The sequence below is a fragment of the Coregonus lavaretus genome, assembly GCF_964263955.1.
Source record: "Coregonus lavaretus genome assembly, chromosome: 1".
Taxonomy (NCBI): domain Eukaryota; kingdom Metazoa; phylum Chordata; class Actinopteri; order Salmoniformes; family Salmonidae; genus Coregonus; species Coregonus lavaretus.
Window position 1 is genome coordinate 66,876,197 of NC_139988.1, and position 21,998 is coordinate 66,898,194.

The following is a 21,998-nucleotide window of genomic DNA, read 5'->3' on the forward strand; positions in this document are numbered from 1 at the left end:
GAAAATTCTTCACTGTTGTTAGTGGCAATACCTTGGCTTCTCATAAGGACTTTTTGAAACAACTCACCATGCAACAAGACTTTACTGAAGTGAGGACCCTGGAGGAGAGTGATGTCATCATGACTTTCTGTCCTATCGTCAGTCATGCTGGGACTGATATTGAAGCAGCACTGCAGGAGATACCAAGTAAGAAGCAAAGTTATTGACATATACTGCGTATCTGAAATGTTTTATATCAAATCCATGTCAGTGTTGACCTATGTATCTAGCAAGAGGCTAATTATCTGAATGCTTTATTTGTTAGCTTTTTCTCATGCTAAACATTTTATTGTCACTTTCTAAACAGCTGGTAAACGTGTTGTTTTGGTGGTGCTGCATCATTCCTTCAACCCAGACTGCACAGTACCTAACAGTAGCAGACTGGTGACCAGACATGATATACTAACAGTGGACTGTCTGTTCCATGAGAACCATGGACTACTGGACTGTCCTCGCAATAAAGAAGCAGTCGCTACGATTTGGAGGAGTCTAAACATACAGCCAAAGGTAATTTACCCTACCAACAACCTACATGTACTGAGGGTACATTTCTCTCATACTCCCCATGCATACTTTAGTAATGTTTTTTTATTGACCCATTCAAATGTTTCATATCACCTATACAGTATACAAATATGGAGAAGCACAGATTTCACCAAAATGTTTTATTAGTCAGAGTCTGATAGGCTTAGAGTAATGGTTGCTAGTTAAATGTGAGTTTTTTACTGTATTTGATGCCACAAAACACCTGAATGAGAAATTCAAACAGCTTCGGGACAAAGACACAAAACTGGATGACATAAGCACTGCTAGTGAGCTGGAGAATAGTAAGAAGCAAGTTGAGGCACTGGAAAAAGAACTACAGAAGTGCAGAGTTCAACTGCAGAAAAGAGACTGTGACCTAGAAAAGAGCAAACAGGAAGTTGAACATAAGGAAACACTACTAAAGGAGATAGATGAACTAAACAGAAAACAACATGAACAGCTAAAAGATAAAGACAAACTACAGCTTTTTATATTTTTTTATATTTTTATATAAAAATAAATAATGAAATATGACATTTACATAAGCATTCAGACCCTATTACTCAGTACTTTGTTGAAGCGCCTTTGGCAGCGATTACAACCTCAAGTCTTCTTGGGTATGAATCTACATTCTTGGCACACCTGTATTTGGGGAGTTTATCCCATTTATTCTCTGCAGATCCTCTCAAGCTCTGTCAGGTTGGATGGGGAGCATCGCTGCACAGCTATTTTCAGGTCTCTCCAGAGATGTTCGATCGGGTTCAAGTCCCAAGTCCGGGCTCTGGCTGGGCCACTCAAGGACATTCAGAGACATGTCCCGAAGCCACTCCTGCGTTGTCTTGGCTGTGTGCTTATGGTCGTTGTCCTGTTGGAAGGTGAACCTTCACCCCAGTCTGAGGTCCTGAGCGTGCTGAAGCAGGTTTTGATCAAGGATCTCTCTGTACTTTGCTCTGTTCATCTTTCTCTTGATCCTGACTAGTCTCCCAGTCCCTGCCGCTGAAAAACATCCCCACAGCATGATGCTGCCACCACCATGCTTCACCGTAGGGATGGTGCCAGGTTTCCTCCAGACCTGACACTTGGTATTCAGGCCAAAGAGTTCAATCTTGGTTTCATCAGACCAGAGAATCTTGTTTCTCATGGTCTGAGAGTCCATTAGGTGCCTTTTGGCAAACTCCAAGCGGTCTGTCATGTCCCTCTTACTGAGGAGATGCTTCCGTCTGGCCACTCTACCATAATGGCCTGATTGGTGGAGTGCTGCATTGATGGTTCTCCATCTGGAAGCTTCTCCCATCTCCACAGAGGAACTCTGGAGCTCTGTCAGAGTGACCATCAGGTTTTTGTTCACCTCCCTGACCAAGGCCCTTTTCTCCCGATTGCTCAGTTTGGACGGGCGGCCAGCTCTTGGAAGAGTCTTGGTGGTTCGAAACATCTTCCATTTAAGAATGATGGAGGCTACTGCGTTCTTGGGGACCTTCAATGCTGCAAAATATTTGTTGGTACCCTTCCCCAGATCTGTGCCTCGACACAATCCTGCCTCAGAGCTCTATGGACAATTCCTTCGACCTCATGGCTTGGTTTTTGCTCTGACATGCACTGTCAACTGTGGGACCTTATATAGACGAGTGTGTGCCTTTCCAAATCATGTCCAATCAATTGAATTTACCACAGGTGGACTCCAATGAAGTTGTAGAAACATCTCAAGGATTATCATTGGAAACAGGATGCACCTGAGCTCAATTTCGAGTCTCATAGCAAAGGGTCTGAATACTTATGTAAATAAGGTATTTCTGTTTTTTATTTGTTATAAATGAGCAAAAATGTCTAAAACCAGTTTTTGCTTTGTCATTATCGGGCATTGTGTGCAGATTGACGAGGAAAATTGTTTATTTAATCAATTTTAGAATAAGGCTGTAACGTAACAAAATGTGAAAAAGGTCAAGGGGTCTGAATACTTTCCCAATGCACTGTACTAGACCAGACATGATATACTAACAATTGACTGTCTGTTCCATGAGAAGCGGAGACTACTGGACTTTCCTCAGAATAATGAAGCATTCGCTACGTTTAGGAGGAGTCTAAACATACAGCCAAAGGTAATTTACCCTACCAACAACCTACATGTACTGAGGGTACATTTCTCTCATACTTCCCACACATGCTTTTGTAATGTTTTTTTATTGACCCATTCAAATGTTTCATATCACCTATACAGTATACAAATATGGAGAAGAACTGATTTCCCAAAAACATTTTACTAGTTGGTTTCTGATAGTCTTAGAGTAATGGTTGCTAGTTAAATGTTAGTTTTTTTTACTGTATTTGATGCCACAAAACAACTGAATGAGAAAATCAAACTGCTGTTTTTTATCTGTTTTTATATTTTATAAATTAGCAACAATTTCTAAAAACCTGTTTTTGCTTCGTCATTATGTGGCATTGTGTGTAGATTGTGTGTAGAATTTATTTAATCAATTTTAGAATAAGGCTGTAACGTAACAAAATGTGAAAAAGGTCAAGGGGTCTGAATACTTTCCCAATGCACTGTACTAGAAGAGAAGTAGAATCGGATAAAGCAAAGTCACAGATAAATGGAGGTTACAAAAAATTAAAACATTGAACATGGTGAGACAGACTTTTAATAATCACATAATCATTATTTAAGTATAAACACTGTTACAGTAGAATTTCCATAATTTCTCATACTGTACTATCATACATGTAGTATCACCTCAGCTGCCTTGCATTTTCGCCTAATGTCCCAACACAGAATTTGCATGTCCTTTGTCATCTCATAACATCAGGTACAGGATCTGATGACTGAAGGGAGAAGCAAGATGACTGGTGAGTCTGATCTATAAATCTCAGTGATTTTTTCCAAACAAGTGCAGAGACTGTCATTTTTGATTTCATATGAATTAAACATTTTAATTACTCTGCCATTTTTTAAGTCATGTCACCCCCCTCTTTGTCTTTTCCTAAATAAGTCTATTCAACACACCATCGTTGTTAGAATCTTGATATCACCAACAGAGTTTGTGTTATAAGCAGTTTTAGGAGGGAGGGCAAGTCAATTTCCCCCATTCCTCTTTTCCCCAACCCAACAGTTTACTGCCATCTGACAATGGCCCATCGAAACTACACCTAAACTATATCAAAACTAATTTCACACATAGGCCTATAGTAATAGATGAAGCCTAACAAATCAATGCTATCTAGCTAGCTAAGTTTTTCTTCGTTGGACCTTTGTTTACAATGTATGCTATTTCAGTTTGTGTAGTTGTTGGTTTAGCTTTCTGTAACTTTGTAGAAAGTACGGTGTAATGAGCATGCTGTTTAATCAGCTTCATGATATACAGTGGGGAGAACAAGTATTTGATACACTGTCGATTTTGCAGGTTTTCCTACTTACAAAGCATGTAGAGGTCTGTAATTTTTATCATAGGTACACTTCAACTGTGAGAGACGGAATCTAAAACAAACATTTAGAAAATCACATTGTATGATTTTTAAGTAATTAATTTGCATTTTATTGCATGACATAAGTATTTGATACATCAGAAAAGCAGAACTTAATATTTGGTACAGAAACCTTTGTTTGCAATTACAGAGATCATATGTTTCCTGTAGGTCTTGACCAGGTTTGCCCTGGCTGTGTTTTTCGGGTCGTTGTCATGCTGGAAGACCCAGCCACGACCCATCTTCAATGCTCTTACTGAGGGAAGGAGGTTGTTGGCCAAGATCTCGCAATACATGGCCCCATCCATCCTCCCCTCAATACGGTGCAGTCGTCCTGTCCCCTTTGCAGAAAAGCATCCCCAAAGAATGATGTTTCCACCTCCATGCTTCACGGTTGGGATGGTGTTCTTGGGGTTGTACTCATCCTTCTTCTTCCTCCAAACACGGCGAGTGGAGTTTAGACCAAAAAGCTCAATTTTTGTCTCATCAGACCACAAGACCTTCTCCCATTCCTCCTCTGGATCATCCAGATGGTCATTGGCAAACTTCAGACGGGCCTGGACATGCGCTGGCTTGAGCAGGGGGACCTTGCGTGCGCTGCAGGATTTTAATCCATGACGGCGTAGTGTGTTACTAATGGTTTTCTTTGAGACTGTGGTCCCAGCTCTCTTCAGGTCATTGACCAGGTCCTGCCGTGTAGTTCTGGGCATATCCCTCACCTTCCTCATGATCATTGATGCCCCACGAGGTGAGATCTTGCATGGAGCCCCAGACCGAGGGTGATTGACCGTCATCTTGAACTTCTTCCATTTTCTAATAATTGCACCAACAGTTGTTGCCTTCTCACCAAGCTGCTTGCCTATTGTCCTGTAGCCCATCCCAACCTTGTGCAGGTCTACAATTTTATCCCTGATGTCCTTACACAGCTCTCTGGTCTTGGCCATTGTGGAGAGGTTGGAGTCTGTTTGATTGAGTGTGTGGACAGGTATCTTTTATACAGGTAACGAGTTCGAACAGGTGCAGTTAATACAGGTAATGAGTGAAGAACAGGAGGGCTTCTTAAAGAAAAACGAACAGGTCTGTGAGAGCCGGAATTCTTACTGGTTGGTAGGTGATCAAATACTTATGTCATGCAATAAAATGCAAATTAATTACTTAAAAATCATACAATGTGATTTTGTGGATTTTTGTTTTAGATTCCGTCTCTCACAGTTGAAGTGTAGCTATGATAAAAATGACAGACCTCTACATGCTTTGTAAGTAGGAAAACCTGTAAAATCGGCAGTGTATGAAATACTTGTTCTCCCCACTGTACCACACCTGTCAGGTGGATGGATTATCTTGGCAAAGCAGAAATGCTCCCAAACAGGGATCTTTAAAAATGTGTGCTCAAACTTTGAAAGAAATAAGCTTTCTGGGCATATGTAAAATTTCGGGGATCTTTTATTTCAGCTCATGAAACATGGGACCAACACTTTACATGTTGCGTTCATGTTTTTGTTGAGTGTGCAGTATATCGTGCGTGCAACCAGTCCTTTAACAAAACTACCCCGACCAGAGGATACTATTGTCAATAGGCGCTAAAGGTAGTTAGCGTCTATGAATGGGCTAGATATAGCCTACCGATGATATGGTGTTATAAGACTGAATAATTTCAATATGTTTAGAGGAGTGTGTCTTCGGTAACCGGACAAGAGGTGCTCTTTTGAAATGGGGATGGATACAAGCCGAATGGAGTATCCTATGCACTGCAGGTAGGCCTACAGTGTGTGAATTGTGAGTAATACAAAAGCCTCACGAGTAGACCATTTAGAAACCTTTTATGGATACGCTACTTGGCTAATGGATGGCCAGGATAAGAAAGACACCAGACGCATTGCTTTTGAATCTAGCTTTCATTATAGTAGGGTAAGGGTAGCCTACAAGGGCTCAATCGAAATGGAATACAAGCAATTCTTACAGGAAAATAACATAATTGTTTTTAAATATGAGTGTCACCGGATCATCTCATCTCTTCTTCCATGATGAGCAAATAGCCTACATGGAGGAGTTTTTACGCACATTCAAAATAATAACAGGATCTGGCTAAAATAATGTAGATTAGCCTAGATAGATGAAAATAGGATGGCCCCAAACTTGATCTTTTAATAAAGATTTATTTGAAAGTGGTCTGATGTGCCAAACCCTTTATGATAGTCTTGTCTACTTGGCGAATGCATTGGGCAGGACAAAAAAAGCGCCTTTATTGAGAGGAGTGGAGGCTATGCTTGTTTTTTAAATAAATGTTTTATCATAAACATTTAGTTTTTTTTGTTTCTAAATACGAGCTTTACTGGTACAAAAAGCACATCCCTCTTGTTCCATATGCAAGCGTTTTTAAGGACACACGTCAGATAATGCCACTCCTCACACCTCAGCGCAAGCAAGCTCATATAAAACAGGTAAATTACCAATCCTGGCGCTAGGGTTTGAAAACAGAAGAGTGACAGCATTAACAGGTCGAAATTGCAAATGAGCATGCATAAAATAGAGCCCAAGAAGTATTACTTTCAATTTCCAAAAATAAACACAACATTATAATTTTAATACAGTCAATTTTTACTGGGAAGGAGAAAATAGAACAAAAATAATACTACTAAGTAACCTAATGATGTATGTAGTAATGATTTCAAACTTTTTTTTATACAGGCAAAATGGCAGAGTCCAGTTTTCATAGTAAGTCAACATGTTACTTTCTCAGATGCCATTGGGTTTTTTTCTTGCTTAAATGTACTTGATCAAAAACTCCTTCATAGTGAGCTTTTGCAGTGCTTACACTTAGAATGTGAGCAAAATATCTGTAAGTGTGCCCATCATATGAAGGTCGATGTGTGGTCTAACATTTCATCAAAATATGTCAGTTATAAAGTTGTATGTTGTTACAAAAAGTAGCCGAGCTGATACGCCACCTTTTTTACATAAACCAGCTGCACTAATGATCAAGGTCATGGAATTAACAATACAGGTTCCATCTGTAATATCCTGTTGCAGGTAATCCAAGGATGAGAAAATTCTTCACTGTTGTTAGTGGCAATACCTTGGCTTCTCATGAGGACTTTTTGAAACAACTCACCATGCAACAAGACTTTACTGAAGTGAGGACCCTGGAGGAGAGTGATGTCATCATGACTTTCTGTCCTATCGTCAGTCGTGCTGGGACTGATATTGAAGCAGCACTGAAGGAGATACCAAGTAAGAAGCAAAGTTATTGACATATACTGCGTATCTGAAATGTTTTATATCAAATCCATGTCAGTGTTGACCTACAGTGAGGAAAAAAGTATTTGATCCCCTGCTGATTTTGTACATTTGCCCACTGACAAAGACATGATCAGTCTATAATTTTAATGGTAGGTTTATTTGAACAGTGAGAGACAGAATAACAACAAAAAAATCCAGAAAAATGCATGTCAAAAATGTTATAAATTGATTTGCATTTTAATGAGGGAAATAAGTATTTGACCCCTCTGCAAAACATGACTTAGTACTTGGTTGTAAAACCCTTGTTGGCAATCACAGAGGTCAGACGTTTCTTGTACTTGGCCACCAGGTTTGCACACATCTCAGGAGGGATTTTATCCCACTCCTCTTTGCAGATCTTCTCCAAGTCATTAAGGTTTCGAGGCTGACGTTTGGCAACTCTAACCTTCAGCTCCCTCCACAGATTTTCTATGGGATTAAGGTCTGGAGACTGGCTAGGCCACTCCAGGGCCTTAATGTGCTTCTTCCTGAGCCACTCCTTTGTTGCCTTGGCCGTGTGTTTTGGGTAATTGTCATGCTGGAATACCCATCCACGACCCATTTTCAATGCCCTGGCTGAGGGAAGGAGGTTCTCACCCAAGATTTGACGGTACATGGCCCCGTCCATCGTCCCTTTGATGCGGTGAAGTTGTTCTGTCCCCTTAGCAGAACCCCCCCCCCAAAGCATGTTTCCACCTCCATGTTTGACGGTGGGGATGGTGTTCTTGGGGTCATAGGCAGCATTCCTCCTCCTCCAAACACGGCGAGTTGAGTTGATGCCAAAGAGCTCGATTTTGGTTTCATCTGACCACAACACTTTCACCCAGTTCTCCTCTGAATCATTCAGATGTTCATTGGCAAACTCCATACGGGCCTGTATATGTGCTTTCTTGAGCAGGGGAACCTTGCGGGCGCTGCAGGATTTCAGTCCTTCACGGCGTAGTGTGTTACCAATTGTTTTCTTGGTGACTATGGTCCCAGCTGTCTTGAGATTACTGACAAGATCCTCCCGTGTAGTTCTGGGCTGATTCCTCACCGTTCTCATGATCATTGCAACTCCACGAGGTGAGAACTTGCATGGAGCCCCAGGCCGAGGGAGATTGACAGTTCTTTTGTGTTTCTTCCATTTGCGAATAATCGCACCAACTGTTGTCACCTTCTCACCAAGCTGCTTGGCGATGGTCTTGTAGCCCATTCCAGCCTTGTGTAGGTCTACAATCTTGTCCCTGACATCCTTGGAGAGCTCTTTGGTCTTGGCCATGGTGTAGAGTTTGGAATCTGATTGATTGATTGCTTCTGTGGACAGGTGTCTTTTATACAGGTAACAAGCTGAGATTAGGAGCACTCCCTTTAAGAGTGTGCTCCTAATCTCAGCATGTTACCTGTATAAAAGACACCTGGGAGCCAGAAATCTTTCTGATTGAGAGGGGGTCAAATACTTATTTCCCTCATTAAAATGCAAATCAATTTATAACATTTTTGACATGCGTTTTTCAGGATTTTTTTGTTGTTATTCTGTCTCTCACTGTTCAAATAAACCTACCATTAAAACTATAGACTGATCATTTCTTTGTCAGTGGGCAAACGTACAAAATCAGCAGGGGATCAAATACTTTTTTCCCTCACTGTATGTATCTAGCAAGAGGCTAATTATCTGAATGCTTTATTTGTTAGCTTTTTCTCATGCTAAACATTTTATTGTCACTTTCTAAACAGCTGGTAAACATGTTGTTTTGGTGGTGCTGCATCATTCCTTCAACCCAGACTGCACAGTACCTAACAGTAGCATACTGGTGACCAGACATGATATACTAACAGTGGACTGTCTGTTCCATGAGAACCATGGACTACTGGACTGTCCTCGCAATAAAGAAGCAGTCGCTACGATTTGGAGGAGTCTAAACATACAGCCAAAGGTAATTTACCCTACCAACAACCTACATGTACTAAGGGTACATTTCTCTCATACTCCCCATGCATACTTTTGTAATGTTTTTTTATTGACCCATTCAAATGTTTCATATCACCTATACAGTATACAAATATGGAGCACAGATTTCACCTAAATGTTTTATTAGTCAGAGTCTGATAGTCTTAGAGTAATGGTTGCTAGTTAAATGTTAGTTTTTTACTGTATTTGATGCCACAATACAACTGAATGAGAAAATCAAACCGCAGTTTTTTATCTGTTTTTATATTTTATAAATTAGCAACAATTTCTAAAAACCTGTTTTTGCTTCGTCATTATGTGTAGATTGTATTTTATTTAATAAATTTTACATTTTTACATTTATAGTCATTTAGCAGACGCTCTTATCCAGAGCGACTTACAGGAGCAATTAGGGTTAAGTGCCTTGCTCAAGGGCACATCGACAGATTTTTCACCTAGTCGGCTTAGGGATTAGAACCAGCGACCTTTCGGTTACTGGCACAACGCTCTTAACCACTAAGCTACCTGCCGCCCCATGTCATACATGTAGTATCAACTCAGCTGCCTTGCATTTTCGCCTAATGTCCCAACACAGAATTTGCATGTCCTTTGTCATCTCATAACATCAGGTACAGGATCTGATGACTGAAGGGAGAAGCAAGATGACTGGTGAGTCTGATCTATAAATCTCAGTGATTTTTTCCAAACAAGTGCAGAGACTGTCATTTTTGATTTCATATGAATTAAACATTTTAATTACTCTGCCATTTTTTAAGTCATGTCACCCCCGTCTTTGTCTTTTCCTAAATAAGTCTATTCAACACACCATCGTTGTTAGAATCTTGATATCACCAACAGAGTTTGTGTTATAAGCAGTTTTAGGAGGGAGGGCAAGTCAATTTCCCCCATTCCTCTTTTCCCCAACCCAACAGTTTACTGCCATCTGACAATGGCCCATCGAAACTACACCTAAACTATATAAAAACTAATTTCACACATAGGCCTATAGTAATAGATGAAGCCTAACAAATCAATGCTATCTAGCTAGCTAAGTTTTTCTTCGTTGGACCTTTGTTTACAATGTATGCTATTTCAGTTTGTGTAGTTGTTGGTTTAGCTTTCTGTAACTTTGTAGAAAGTACGGTGTAATGAGCATGCTGTTTAATCAGCTTCATGATATACAGTGGGGAGAACAAGTATTTGATACACTGTCGATTTTGCAGGTTTTCCTACTTACAAAGCATGTAGAGGTCTGTAATTTTTATCATAGGTACACTTCAACTGTGAGAGACGGAATCTAAAACAAAAATTTAGAAAATCACATTGTATGATTTTTAAGTAATTAATTTGCATTTTATTGCATGACATAAGTGTTTGATACATCAGAAAAGCAGAACTTAATATTTGGTACAGAAACCTTTGTTTGCAATTACAGAGATCATATGTTTCCTGTAGGTCTTGACCAGGTTTGCACACACTGCAGCAGGGATTTTGGCCCACTCCTCCATACAGACCTTCTCCAGATCCTTCAGGTGTCGGGGCTGTCGCTGGGCAATACGGACTTTCAGCTCCCTCCAAAGATTTAAAGCTAAACTCCAGGATCTTGAGATGCTTCTTACGGAGCCACTCCTTAGTTGCCCTGGCTGTGTGTTTCGGGTCGTTGTCATGCTGGAAGACCCAGCCACGACCCATCTTCAATGCTCTTACTGAGGGAAGGAGGTTGTTGGCCAAGATCTCGCAATACATGGCCCCATCCATCCTCCCCTCAATACGGTGCAGTCGTCCTGTCCCCTTTGCAGAAAAGCATCCCCAAAGAATGATGTTTCCACCTCCATGCTTCACGGTTGGGATGGTGTTCTTGGGGTTGTACTCATCCTTCTTCTTCCTCCAAACACGGCGAGTAGAGTTTAGACCAAAAAGCTCAATTTTTGTCTCATCAGACCACAAGACCTTCTCCCATTCCTCCTCTGGATCATCCAGATGGTCATTGGCAAACTTCAGACGGGCCTGGACATGCGCTGGCTTGAGCAGGGGGACCTTGCGTGCGCTGCAGGATTTTAATCCATGACGGCGTAGTGTGTTACTAATGGTTTTCTTTGAGACTGTGGTCCCAGCTCTCTTCAGGTCATTGACCAGGTCCTGCCGTGTAGTTCTGGGCATATCCCTCACCTTCCTCATGATCATTAATGCCCCACGAGGTGAGATCTTGCATGGAGCCCCAGACCGAGGGTGATTGACCGTCATCTTGAACTTCTTCCATTTTCTAATAATTGCACCAACAGTTGTTGCCTTCTCACCAAGCTGCTTGCCTATTGTCCTGTAGCCCATCCCAACCTTGTGCAGGTCTACAATTTTATCCCTGATGTCCTTACACAGCTCTCTGGTCTTGGCCATTGTGGAGAGGTTGGAGTCTGTTTGATTGAGTGTGTGGACAGGTATCTTTTATACAGGTAACGAGTTCGAACAGGTGCAGTTAAGACAGGTAATGAGTGAAGAACAGGAGGGCTTCTTAAAGAAAAACGAACAGGTCTGTGAGAGCCGGAATTCTTACTGGTTGGTAGGTGATCAAATACTTATGTCATGCAATAAAATGCAAATTAATTACTTAAAAATCATACAATGTGATTTTCTGGATTTTTGTTTTAGATTCCGTCTCTCACAGTTGAAGTGTAGCTATGATAAAAATGACAGACCTCTACATGCTTTGTAAGTAGGAAAACCTGTAAAATCGGCAGTGTATGAAATACTTGTTCTCCCCACTGTACCACACCTGTCAGGTGGATGGATTATCTTGGCAAAGCAGAAATGCTCCCAAACAGGGATCTTTAAAAATGTGTGCTCAAACTTTGAAAGAAATAAGCTTTCTGGGCATATGCAACATTTCGGGGATCTTTTATTTCAGCTCATGAAACATGGGACCAACACTTTACATGTTGCGTTTATGTTTTTGTTGAGTGTGCAGTATATCGTGCGTGCAACCAGTCCTTTAACAAAACTACACCGACCAGAGGATACTATTGTCAATAGGCGCTAAAGGTAGTTAGCGTCTATGAATGGGCTAGATATAGCCTACCGATGATATGGTGTTATAAGACTGAATAATTTCAATATGTTTGGAGGAGTGTGTCTTTGGTAACCGGACAAGAGGTGCTCTTTTGAAATGGGGATGGATACAAGCCGAATGGAGTATCCTATGCACTGCAGGTAGGCCTACAGTGTGTGAATTGTGAGTAATACAAAAGCCTCACGAGTAGACCATTTAGAAACCTTTTATGGATACGCTACTTGGCTAATGGATGGCCAGGATAAGAAAGACACCAGACGCATTGCTTTTGAATCTAGCTTTCATTATAGTAGGGTAAGGGTAGCCTACAAGGGCTCAATCGAAATGGAATACAAGCAATTCTTACAGGAAAATAACATAATTGTTTTTAAATATGAGTGTCACCGGATCATCTCATCTCTTCTTCCATGATGAGCAAATAGCCTACATGGAGGAGTTTTTACGCACATTCAAAATAATAACAGGATCTGGCTAAAATAATGTAGATTAGCCTAGATAGATGAAAATAGGATGGCCCCAAACTTGATCTTTTAATAAAGATTTATTTGAAAGTGGTCTGATGTGCCAAACCCTTTATGATAGTCTTGTCTACTTGGCGAATGCATTGGGCAGGACAAAAAAAGCGCCTTTATTGAGAGGAGTGGAGGCTATGCTTGTTTTTTAAATAAATGTTTTATCATAAACATTTAGTTTTTTTTGTTTCTAAATACGAGCTTTACTGGTACAAAAAGCACATCCCTCTTGTTCCATATGCAAGCGTTTTTAAGGACACACGTCAGATAATGCCACTCCTCACACCTCAGCGCAAGCAAGCTCATATAAAACAGGTAAATTACCAATCCTGGCGCTAGGGTTTGAAAACAGAAGAGTGACAGCATTAACAGGTCGAAATTGCAAATGAGCATGCATAAAATAGAGCCCAAGAAGTATTACTTTCAATTTCCAAAAATAAACACAACATTATAATTTTAATACAGTCAATTTTTACTGGGAAGGAGAAAATAGAACAAAAATAATACTACTAAGTAACCTAATGATGTATGTAGTAATGATTTCAAACTTTTTTTTATACAGGCAAAATGGCAGAGTCCAGTTTTCATAGTAAGTCAACATGTTACTTTCTCAGATGCCATTGGGTTTTTTTCTTGCTTAAATGTACTTGATCAAAAACTCCTTCATAGTGAGCTTTTGCAGTGCTTACACTTAGAATGTGAGCAAAATATCTGTAAGTGTGCCCATCATATGAAGGTCGATGTGTGGTCTAACATTTCATCAAAATATGTCAGTTATAAAGTTGTATGTTGTTACAAAAAGTAGCCGAGCTGATACGCCACCTTTTTTACATAAACCAGCTGCACTAATGATCAAGGTCATGGAATTAACAATACAGGTTCCATCTGTAATATCCTGTTGCAGGTAATCCAAGGATGAGAAAATTCTTCACTGTTGTTAGTGGCAATACCTTGGCTTCTCATGAGGACTTTTTGAAACAACTCACCATGCAACAAGACTTTACTGAAGTGAGGACCCTGGAGGAGAGTGATGTCATCATGACTTTCTGTCCTATCGTCAGTCGTGCTGGGACTGATATTGAAGCAGCACTGAAGGAGATACCAAGTAAGAAGCAAAGTTATTGACATATACTGCGTATCTGAAATGTTTTATATCAAATCCATGTCAGTGTTGACCTACAGTGAGGAAAAAAGTATTTGATCCCCTGCTGATTTTGTACATTTGCCCACTGACAAAGACATGATCAGTCTATAATTTTAATGGTAGGTTTATTTGAACAGTGAGAGACAGAATAACAACAAAAAAATCCAGAAAAATGCATGTCAAAAATGTTATAAATTGATTTGCATTTTAATGAGGGAAATAAGTATTTGACCCCTCTGCAAAACATGACTTAGTACTTGGTTGTAAAACCCTTGTTGGCAATCACAGAGGTCAGACGTTTCTTGTACTTGGCCACCAGGTTTGCACACATCTCAGGAGGGATTTTATCCCACTCCTCTTTGCAGATCTTCTCCAAGTCATTAAGGTTTCGAGGCTGACGTTTGGCAACTCTAACCTTCAGCTCCCTCCACAGATTTTCTATGGGATTAAGGTCTGGAGACTGGCTAGGCCACTCCAGGGCCTTAATGTGCTTCTTCCTGAGCCACTCCTTTGTTGCCTTGGCCGTGTGTTTTGGGTAATTGTCATGCTGGAATACCCATCCACGACCCATTTTCAATGCCCTGGCTGAGGGAAGGAGGTTCTCACCCAAGATTTGACGGTACATGGCCCCGTCCATCGTCCCTTTGATGCGGTGAAGTTGTCCTGTCCCCTTAGCAGAACCCCCCCCCCAAAGCATGTTTCCACCTCCATGTTTGACGGTGGGGATGGTGTTCTTGGGGTCATAGGCAGCATTCCTCCTCCTCCAAACACGGCGAGTTGAGTTGATGCCAAAGAGCTCGATTTTGGTTTCATCTGACCACAACACTTTCACCCAGTTCTCCTCTGAATCATTCAGATGTTCATTGGCAAACTTCATACGGGCCTGTATATGTGCTTTCTTGAGCAGGGGAACCTTGCGGGCGCTGCAGGATTTCAGTCCTTCACGGCGTAGTGTGTTACCAATTGTTTTCTTGGTGACTATGGTCCCAGCTGTCTTGAGATTACTGACAAGATCCTCCCGTGTAGTTCTGGGCTGATTCCTCACCGTTCTCATGATCATTGCAACTCCACGAGGTGAGAACTTGCATGGAGCCCCAGGCCGAGGGAGATTGACAGTTCTTTTGTGTTTCTTCCATTTGCGAATAATCGCACCAACTGTTGTCACCTTCTCACCAAGCTGCTTGGCGATGGTCTTGTAGCCCATTCCAGCCTTGTGTAGGTCTACAATCTTGTCCCTGACATCCCTGGAGAGCTCTTTGGTCTTGGCCATGGTGTAGAGTTTGGAATCTGATTGATTGATTGCTTCTGTGGACAGGTGTCTTTTATACAGGTAACAAGCTGAGATTAGGAGCACTCCCTTTAAGAGTGTGCTCCTAATCTCAGCTTGTTACCTGTATAAAAGACACCTGGGAGTCAGAAATCTTTCTGATTGAGAGGGGGTCAAATACTTATTTCCCTCATTAAAATGCAAATCAATTTATAACATTTTTGACATGCGTTTTTCTGGATTTTTTTGTTGTTATTCTGTCTCTCACTGTTCAAATAAACCTACCATTAAAACTATAGACTGATCATTTCTTTGTCAGTGGGCAAACGTACAAAATCAGCAGGGGATCAAATACTTTTTTCCCTCACTGTATGTATCTAGCAAGAGGCTAATTATCTGAATGCTTTATTTGTTAGCTTTTTCTCATGCTAAACATTTTATTGTCACTTTCTAAACAGCTGGTAAACGTGTTGTTTTGGTGGTGCTGCATCATTCCTTCAACCCAGACTGCACAGTACCTAACAGTAGCATACTGGTGACCAGACATGATATACTAACAGTGGACTGTCTGTTCCATGAGAACCATGGACTACTGGACTGTCCTCGCAATAAAGAAGCAGTCGCTACGATTTGGAGGAGTCTAAACATACAGCCAAAGGTAATTTACCCTACCAACAACCTACATGTACTAAGGGTACATTTCTCTCATACTCCCCATGCATACTTTTGTAATGTTTTTTTATTGACCCATTCAAATGTTTCATATCACTTATACAGTATACAAATATGGAGCACAGATTTCACCTAAATGTTTTATTAGTCAGAGTCTGATAGTCTTAGAGTAATGGTTGCTAGTTAAATGTTAGTTTTTTACTGTATTTGATGCCACAATACAACTGAATGAGAAAATCAAACCGCTGTTTTTTATCTGTTTTTATATTTTATAAATTAGCAACAATTTCTAAAAACCAGTTTTTGCTTCGTCATTATGTGGCATTGTGTGTAGATTGTATTTTATTTAATTGAATAAATTTTACATTTTTACATTTATAGTCATTTAGCAGACGCTCTTATCCAGAGCGACTTACAGGAGCAATTAGGGTTAAGTGCCTTGCTCAAGGGCACATCGACAGATTTTTCACCTAGTCGGCTTAGGGATTAGAACCAGCGACCTTTCGGTTACTGGCACAACGCTCTTAACCACTAAGCTACCTGCCGCCCCATGTCATACATGTAGTATCAACTCAGCTGCCTTGCATTTTCGCCTAATGTCCCAACACAGAATTTGCATGTCCTTTGTCATCTCATAACATCAGGTACAGGATCTGATGACTGAAGGGAGAAGCACGATGACTGGTGAGTCTGATTTATACATCTCAGTGATTTTTTCCAAACAAGTGCAGAGACTGTCATTTTTGATTTCATATGAATTAAACATTTTAATTACTCTGCCATTTTTTAAGTCATGTCACCCCCGTCTTTGTCTTTTCCTAAATAAGTCTATTCAACACACCATCGTTGTTAGAATCTTGATATCACCAACAGAGTTTGTGTTATAAGCAGTTTTAGGAGGGAGGGCAAGTCAATTTCCCCCATTCCTCTTTTCCCCAAACCAACAGTTTACTGCCATCTGACAATGGCCCATCGAAACTACACCTAAACTATATCAAAACTAATTTCACACATAGGCCTATAGTAATAGATGAAGCCTAACAAATCAATGCTATCTAGCTAGCTAAGTTTTTCTTCGTTGGACCTTTGTTTACAATGTATGCTATTTCAGTTTGTGTAGTTGTTGGTTTAGCTTTCTGTAACTTTGTAGAAATTACGGTGTAATGAGCATGCTGTTTAATCAGCTTCATGATATACAGTGGGGAGAACAAGTATTTGATACACTGTCGATTTTGCAGGTTTTCCTACTTACAAAGCATGTAGAGGTCTGTAATTTTTATCATAGGTACACTTCAACTGTGAGAGACGGAATCTAAAACAAAAATTTAGAAAATCACATTGTATGATTTTTAAGTAATTAATTTGCATTTTATTGCATGACATAAGTGTTTGATACATCAGAAAAGCAGAACTTAATATTTGGTACAGAAACCTTTGTTTGCAATTACAGAGATCATATGTTTCCTGTAGGTCTTGACCAGGTTTGCACACACTGCAGCAGGGATTTTGGCCCACTCCTCCATACAGACCTTCTCCAGATCCTTCAGGTGTCGGGGCTGTCGCTGGGCAATACGGACTTTCAGCTCCCTCCAAAGATTTAAAGCTAAACTCCAGGATCTTGAGATGCTTCTTACGGAGCCACTCCTTAGTTGCCCTGGCTGTGTGTTTCGGGTCGTTGTCATGCTGGAAGACCCAGCCACGACCCATCTTCAATGCTCTTACTGAGGGAAGGAGGTTGTTGGCCAAGATCTCGCAATACATGGTCCCATCCATCCTCCCCTCAATACGGTGCAGTCGTCCTGTCCCCTTTGCAGAAAAGCATCCCCAAAGAATGATGTTTCCACCTCCATGCTTCACGGTTGGGATGGTGTTCTTGGGGTTGTACTCATCCTTCTTCTTCCTCCAAACACGGCGAGTAGAGTTTAGACCAAAAAGCTCAATTTTTGTCTCATCAGACCACAAGACCTTCTCCCATTCCTCCTCTGGATCATCCAGATGGTCATTGGCAAACTTCAGACGGGCCTGGACATGCGCTGGCTTGAGCAGGGGGACCTTGCGTGCGCTGCAGGATTTTAATCCATGACGGCGTAGTGTGTTACTAATGGTTTTCTTTGAGACTGTGGTCCCAGCTCTCTTCAGGTCATTGACCAGGTCCTGCCGTGTAGTTCTGGGCATATCCCTCACCTTCCTCATGATCATTAATGCCCCACGAGGTGAGATCTTGCATGGAGCCCCAGACCGAGGGTGATTGACCGTCATCTTGAACTTCTTCCATTTTCTAATAATTGCACCAACAGTTGTTGCCTTCTCACCAAGCTGCTTGCCTATTGTCCTGTAGCCCATCCCAACCTTGTGCAGGTCTACAATTTTATCCCTGATGTCCTTACACAGCTCTCTGGTCTTGGCCATTGTGGAGAGGTTGGAGTCTGTTTGATTGAGTGTGTGGACAGGTATCTTTTATACAGGTAACGAGTTCGAACAGGTGCAGTTAATACAGGTAATGAGTGAAGAACAGGAGGGCTTCTTAAAGAAAAACGAACAGGTCTGTGAGAGCCGGAATTCTTACTGGTTGGTAGGTGATCAAATACTTATGTCATGCAATAAAATGCAAATTAATTACTTAAAAATCATACAATGTGATTTTCTGGATTTTTGTTTTAGATTCCGTCTCTCACAGTTGAAGTGTAGCTATGATAAAAATGACAGACCTCTACATGCTTCGTAAGTAGGAAAACCTGTAAAATCGGCAGTGTATGAAATACTTGTTCTCCCCACTGTACCACACCTGTCAGGTGGATGGATTATCTTGGCAAAGCAGAAATGCTCCCAAACAGGGATCTTTAAAAATGTGTGCTCAAACTTTGAAAGAAATAAGCTTTCTGGGCATATGTAAAATTTCGGGGATCTTTTATTTCAGCTCATGAAACATGGGACCAACACTTTACATGTTGCGTTTATGTTTTTGTTGAGTGTGCAGTATATCGTGCGTGCAACCAGTCCTTTAACAAAACTACCCCGACCAGAGGATACTATTGTCAATAGGCGCTAAAGGTAGTTAGCGTCTATGAATGGGCTAGATATAGCCTACCGATGATTTGGTGTTATAAGACTGAATAATTTCAATATGTTTGGAGGAGTGTGTCTTTGGTAACCGGACAAGAGGTGCTCTTTTGAAATGGGGATGGATACAAGCCGAATGGAGTATCCTATGCACTGCAGGTAGGCCTACAGTGTGTGAATTGTGAGTAATACAAAAGCCTCACGAGTAGACCATTTAGAAACCTTTTATGGATAGGCTACTTGGCTAATGGATGGCCAGGATAAGAAAGACACCAGACGCATTGCTGTTGAAACTAGCTTTCGTTATAGTAGGGTAAGGGTAGCCTACAAGGGCTCAATCGAAACGGAATACAAGCAATTCTTACAGGAAAATAACATAATTGTTTTTAAATATGAGTGTCACCGGATCATCTCATCTCTTCTTCCATGATGAGCATATAGCCTACATGGAGGAGTTTTTACGCACATTCAAAATAATAACAGGATCTGGCTAAAATAATGTAGATTAGCCTAGATAGATGAAAATAGGATGGCCCCAAACTTGATCTTTTAATAAAGATTTATTTGAAAGTGGCCTGATGTGCCAAACCCTTTATGATAGTCTTGACTACTTGGCGAATGCATTGGGCAGGACAAAAAAAAACGCCTTTATTGAGAGGAGTGGAGGCTATGCTTGGTTTTTTAATAAATGTTTTATCAAAAACATTTAGTTTTTTATGTTTCTAAATACGAGCTTTACTGGTACAAAAAGCACATCCCTCTTGTTCCATATGCAAGCGTTTTTAAGGACACACGTCAGATAATGCCACTCCTCACACCTCAGCGCAAGCAAGCTCATATAAAACAGGTAAATTACCAATCCTGGCGCTAGGGTTTGAAAACAGAAGAGTGACAGCATTAACAGGTCGAAATTGCAAATGAGCATGCATAAAATAGAGCCCAAGAAGTATTACTTTCAATTTCCAAAAATAAACACAACATTATAATTTTAATACAGTCAATTTTTACTGGGAAGGAGAAAATAGAACAAAAATAATACTACTAAGTAACCTAATGATGTATGTAGTAATGATTTCAAACTTTTTTTTATACAGGCAAAATGGCAGAGTCCAGTTTTCATAGTAAGTCAACATGTTACTTTCTCAGATGCCATTGGGTTTTTTTCTTGCTTAAATGTACTTGATCAAAAACTCCTTCATAGTGAGCTTTTGCAGTGCTTACACTTAGAATGTGAGCAAAATATCTGTAAGTGTGCCCATCATATGAAGGTCGATGTGTGGTCTAACATTTCATCAAAATATGTCAGTTATAAAGTTGTATGTTGTTACAAAAAGTAGCCGAGCTGATACGCCACCTTTTTTACATAAACCAGCTGCACTAATGATCAAGGTCATGGAATTAACAATAAAGGTTCCTTCTTTAATATCCTGTTGCAGGTAATCAAAGGATGAGAAAATTCTTCACTGTTGTCAGAGGCAATACCTTGGCTTCTCATAAGGAGTTTTTGAAACAACTCACCATGCAACGAGACTTTACTGAAGTGAGGACCCTGGAGGAGAGTGATGTCATTATGACTTTCTGTCCTATCGTCAGTCGTGCTGGGACTGATATTGAAGCAGCACTGCAGGAGATACCAAGTAAGAAGCAAAGTTATTGACATATACTGCGTATCTGAAATGTTTTATATCAAATCCATGTCAGTGTTGACCTATGTATCTAGCAAGAGGCTAATTATCTGAATGCTTTATTTGTTAGCTTTTTCTCATGCTAAACATTTTATTGTCACTTTCTAAACAGCTGGTAAACGTGTTGTTTTGGTGGTGCTGCATCATTCCTTCAACCCAGACTGCACAGTACCTAACAGTAGCAGACTGGTGACCAGACATGATATACTAACAGTGGACTGTCTGTTCCATGAGAACCATGGACTACTGGACTGTCCTCGCAATAAAGAAGCAGTCGCTACGATTTGGAGGAGTCTAAACATACAGCCAAAGGTAATTTACCCTACCAACAACCTACATGTACTGAGGGTACATTTCTCTCATACTCCCCATGCATACTTTAGTAATGTTTTTTTATTGACCCATTCAAATGTTTCATATCACCTATACAGTATACAAATATGGAGAAGCACAGATTTCACCAAAATGTTTTATTAGTCAGAGTCTGATAGTCTTAGAGTAATGGTTGCTAGTTAAATGTGAGTTTTTTACTGTATTTGATGCCACAAAACACCTGAATGAGAAATTCAAACAGCTTCGGGACAAAGACACAAAACTGGATGACATAAGCACTGCTAGTGAGCTGGAGAATAGTAAGAAGCAAGTTGAGGCACTGGAAAAAGAACTACAGAAGTGCAGAGTTCAACTGCAGAAAAGAGACTGTGACCTAGAAAAGAGCAAACAGGAAGTTGAACATAAGGAAACACTACTAAAGGAGATAGATGAACTAAACAGAAAACAACATGAACAGCTAAAAGATAAAGACAAACTACAGCTTTTTATATTTTTATATAAAAATAAATAATGAAATATGACATTTACATAAGCATTCAGACCCTATTACTCAGTACTTTGTTGAAGCGCCTTTGGCAGCGATTACAACCTCAAGTCTTCTTGGGTATGAATCTACATTCTTGGCACACCTGTATTTGGGGAGTTTATCCCATTTATTCTCTGCAGATCCTCTCAAGCTCTGTCAGGTTGGATGGGGAGCATCGCTGCACAGCTATTTTCAGGTCTCTCCAGAGATGTTCGATCGGGTTCAAGTCCCAAGTCCGGGCTCTGGCTGGGCCACTCAAGGACATTCAGAGACATGTCCCGAAGCCACTCCTGCGTTGTCTTGGCTGTGTGCTTATGGTCGTTGTCCTGTTGGAAGGTGAACCTTCACCCCAGTCTGAGGTCCTGAGCGTGCTGAAGCAGGTTTTGATCAAGGATCTCTCTGTACTTTGCTCTGTTCATCTTTCTCTTGATCCTGACTAGTCCCCCAGTCCCTGCCGCTGAAAAACATCCCCACAGCATGATGCTGCCACCACCATGCTTCAC

At 40.7% G+C, this 21,998-nt stretch overlaps 2 protein-coding genes and 1 long non-coding RNA gene across 3 annotated transcripts in view; all 3 read left to right on the plus strand.

Moving 5' to 3' along the window:
- Positions 1-7,274, plus strand: LOC311133758 (uncharacterized protein; the record flags this gene model as incomplete). Its single annotated transcript, XM_084167313.1, has 6 exons — positions 1-186; positions 347-546; positions 2,586-2,660; positions 3,369-3,408; positions 6,712-6,738; positions 7,054-7,274. The coding sequence occupies exons 1-6, from the start codon at positions 69-71 to the stop codon at positions 7,272-7,274; spliced, it is 681 nt and encodes a 226-aa protein (XP_084023439.1). The 5' UTR covers positions 1-68.
- Positions 7,275-9,061: 1,787 nt separating this feature from the next.
- LOC311131680 lies at positions 9,062-13,401 on the plus strand. The gene is made up of 3 exons (XR_014613446.1): positions 9,062-9,218; positions 9,862-9,901; positions 13,371-13,401. It is a non-coding gene; the product is annotated as an uncharacterized lncRNA (long non-coding RNA).
- A 394-nt stretch (positions 13,402-13,795) lies between these two features.
- The window catches only part of LOC311133767 (uncharacterized protein), a gene marked incomplete at both ends in the record, with an annotated part of 35,297 nt that continues 27,094 nt past the window's right edge, over positions 13,796-21,998 (plus strand). Inside the window, 3 exons of the mRNA XM_084167323.1 lie at positions 13,796-13,913; positions 20,388-20,588; positions 20,749-20,948. Of these exons, the coding sequence (XP_084023449.1) occupies positions 13,796-13,913; positions 20,388-20,588; positions 20,749-20,948 (519 nt within the window). The remainder of the gene's footprint in view (positions 13,914-20,387; positions 20,589-20,748; positions 20,949-21,998) is intronic.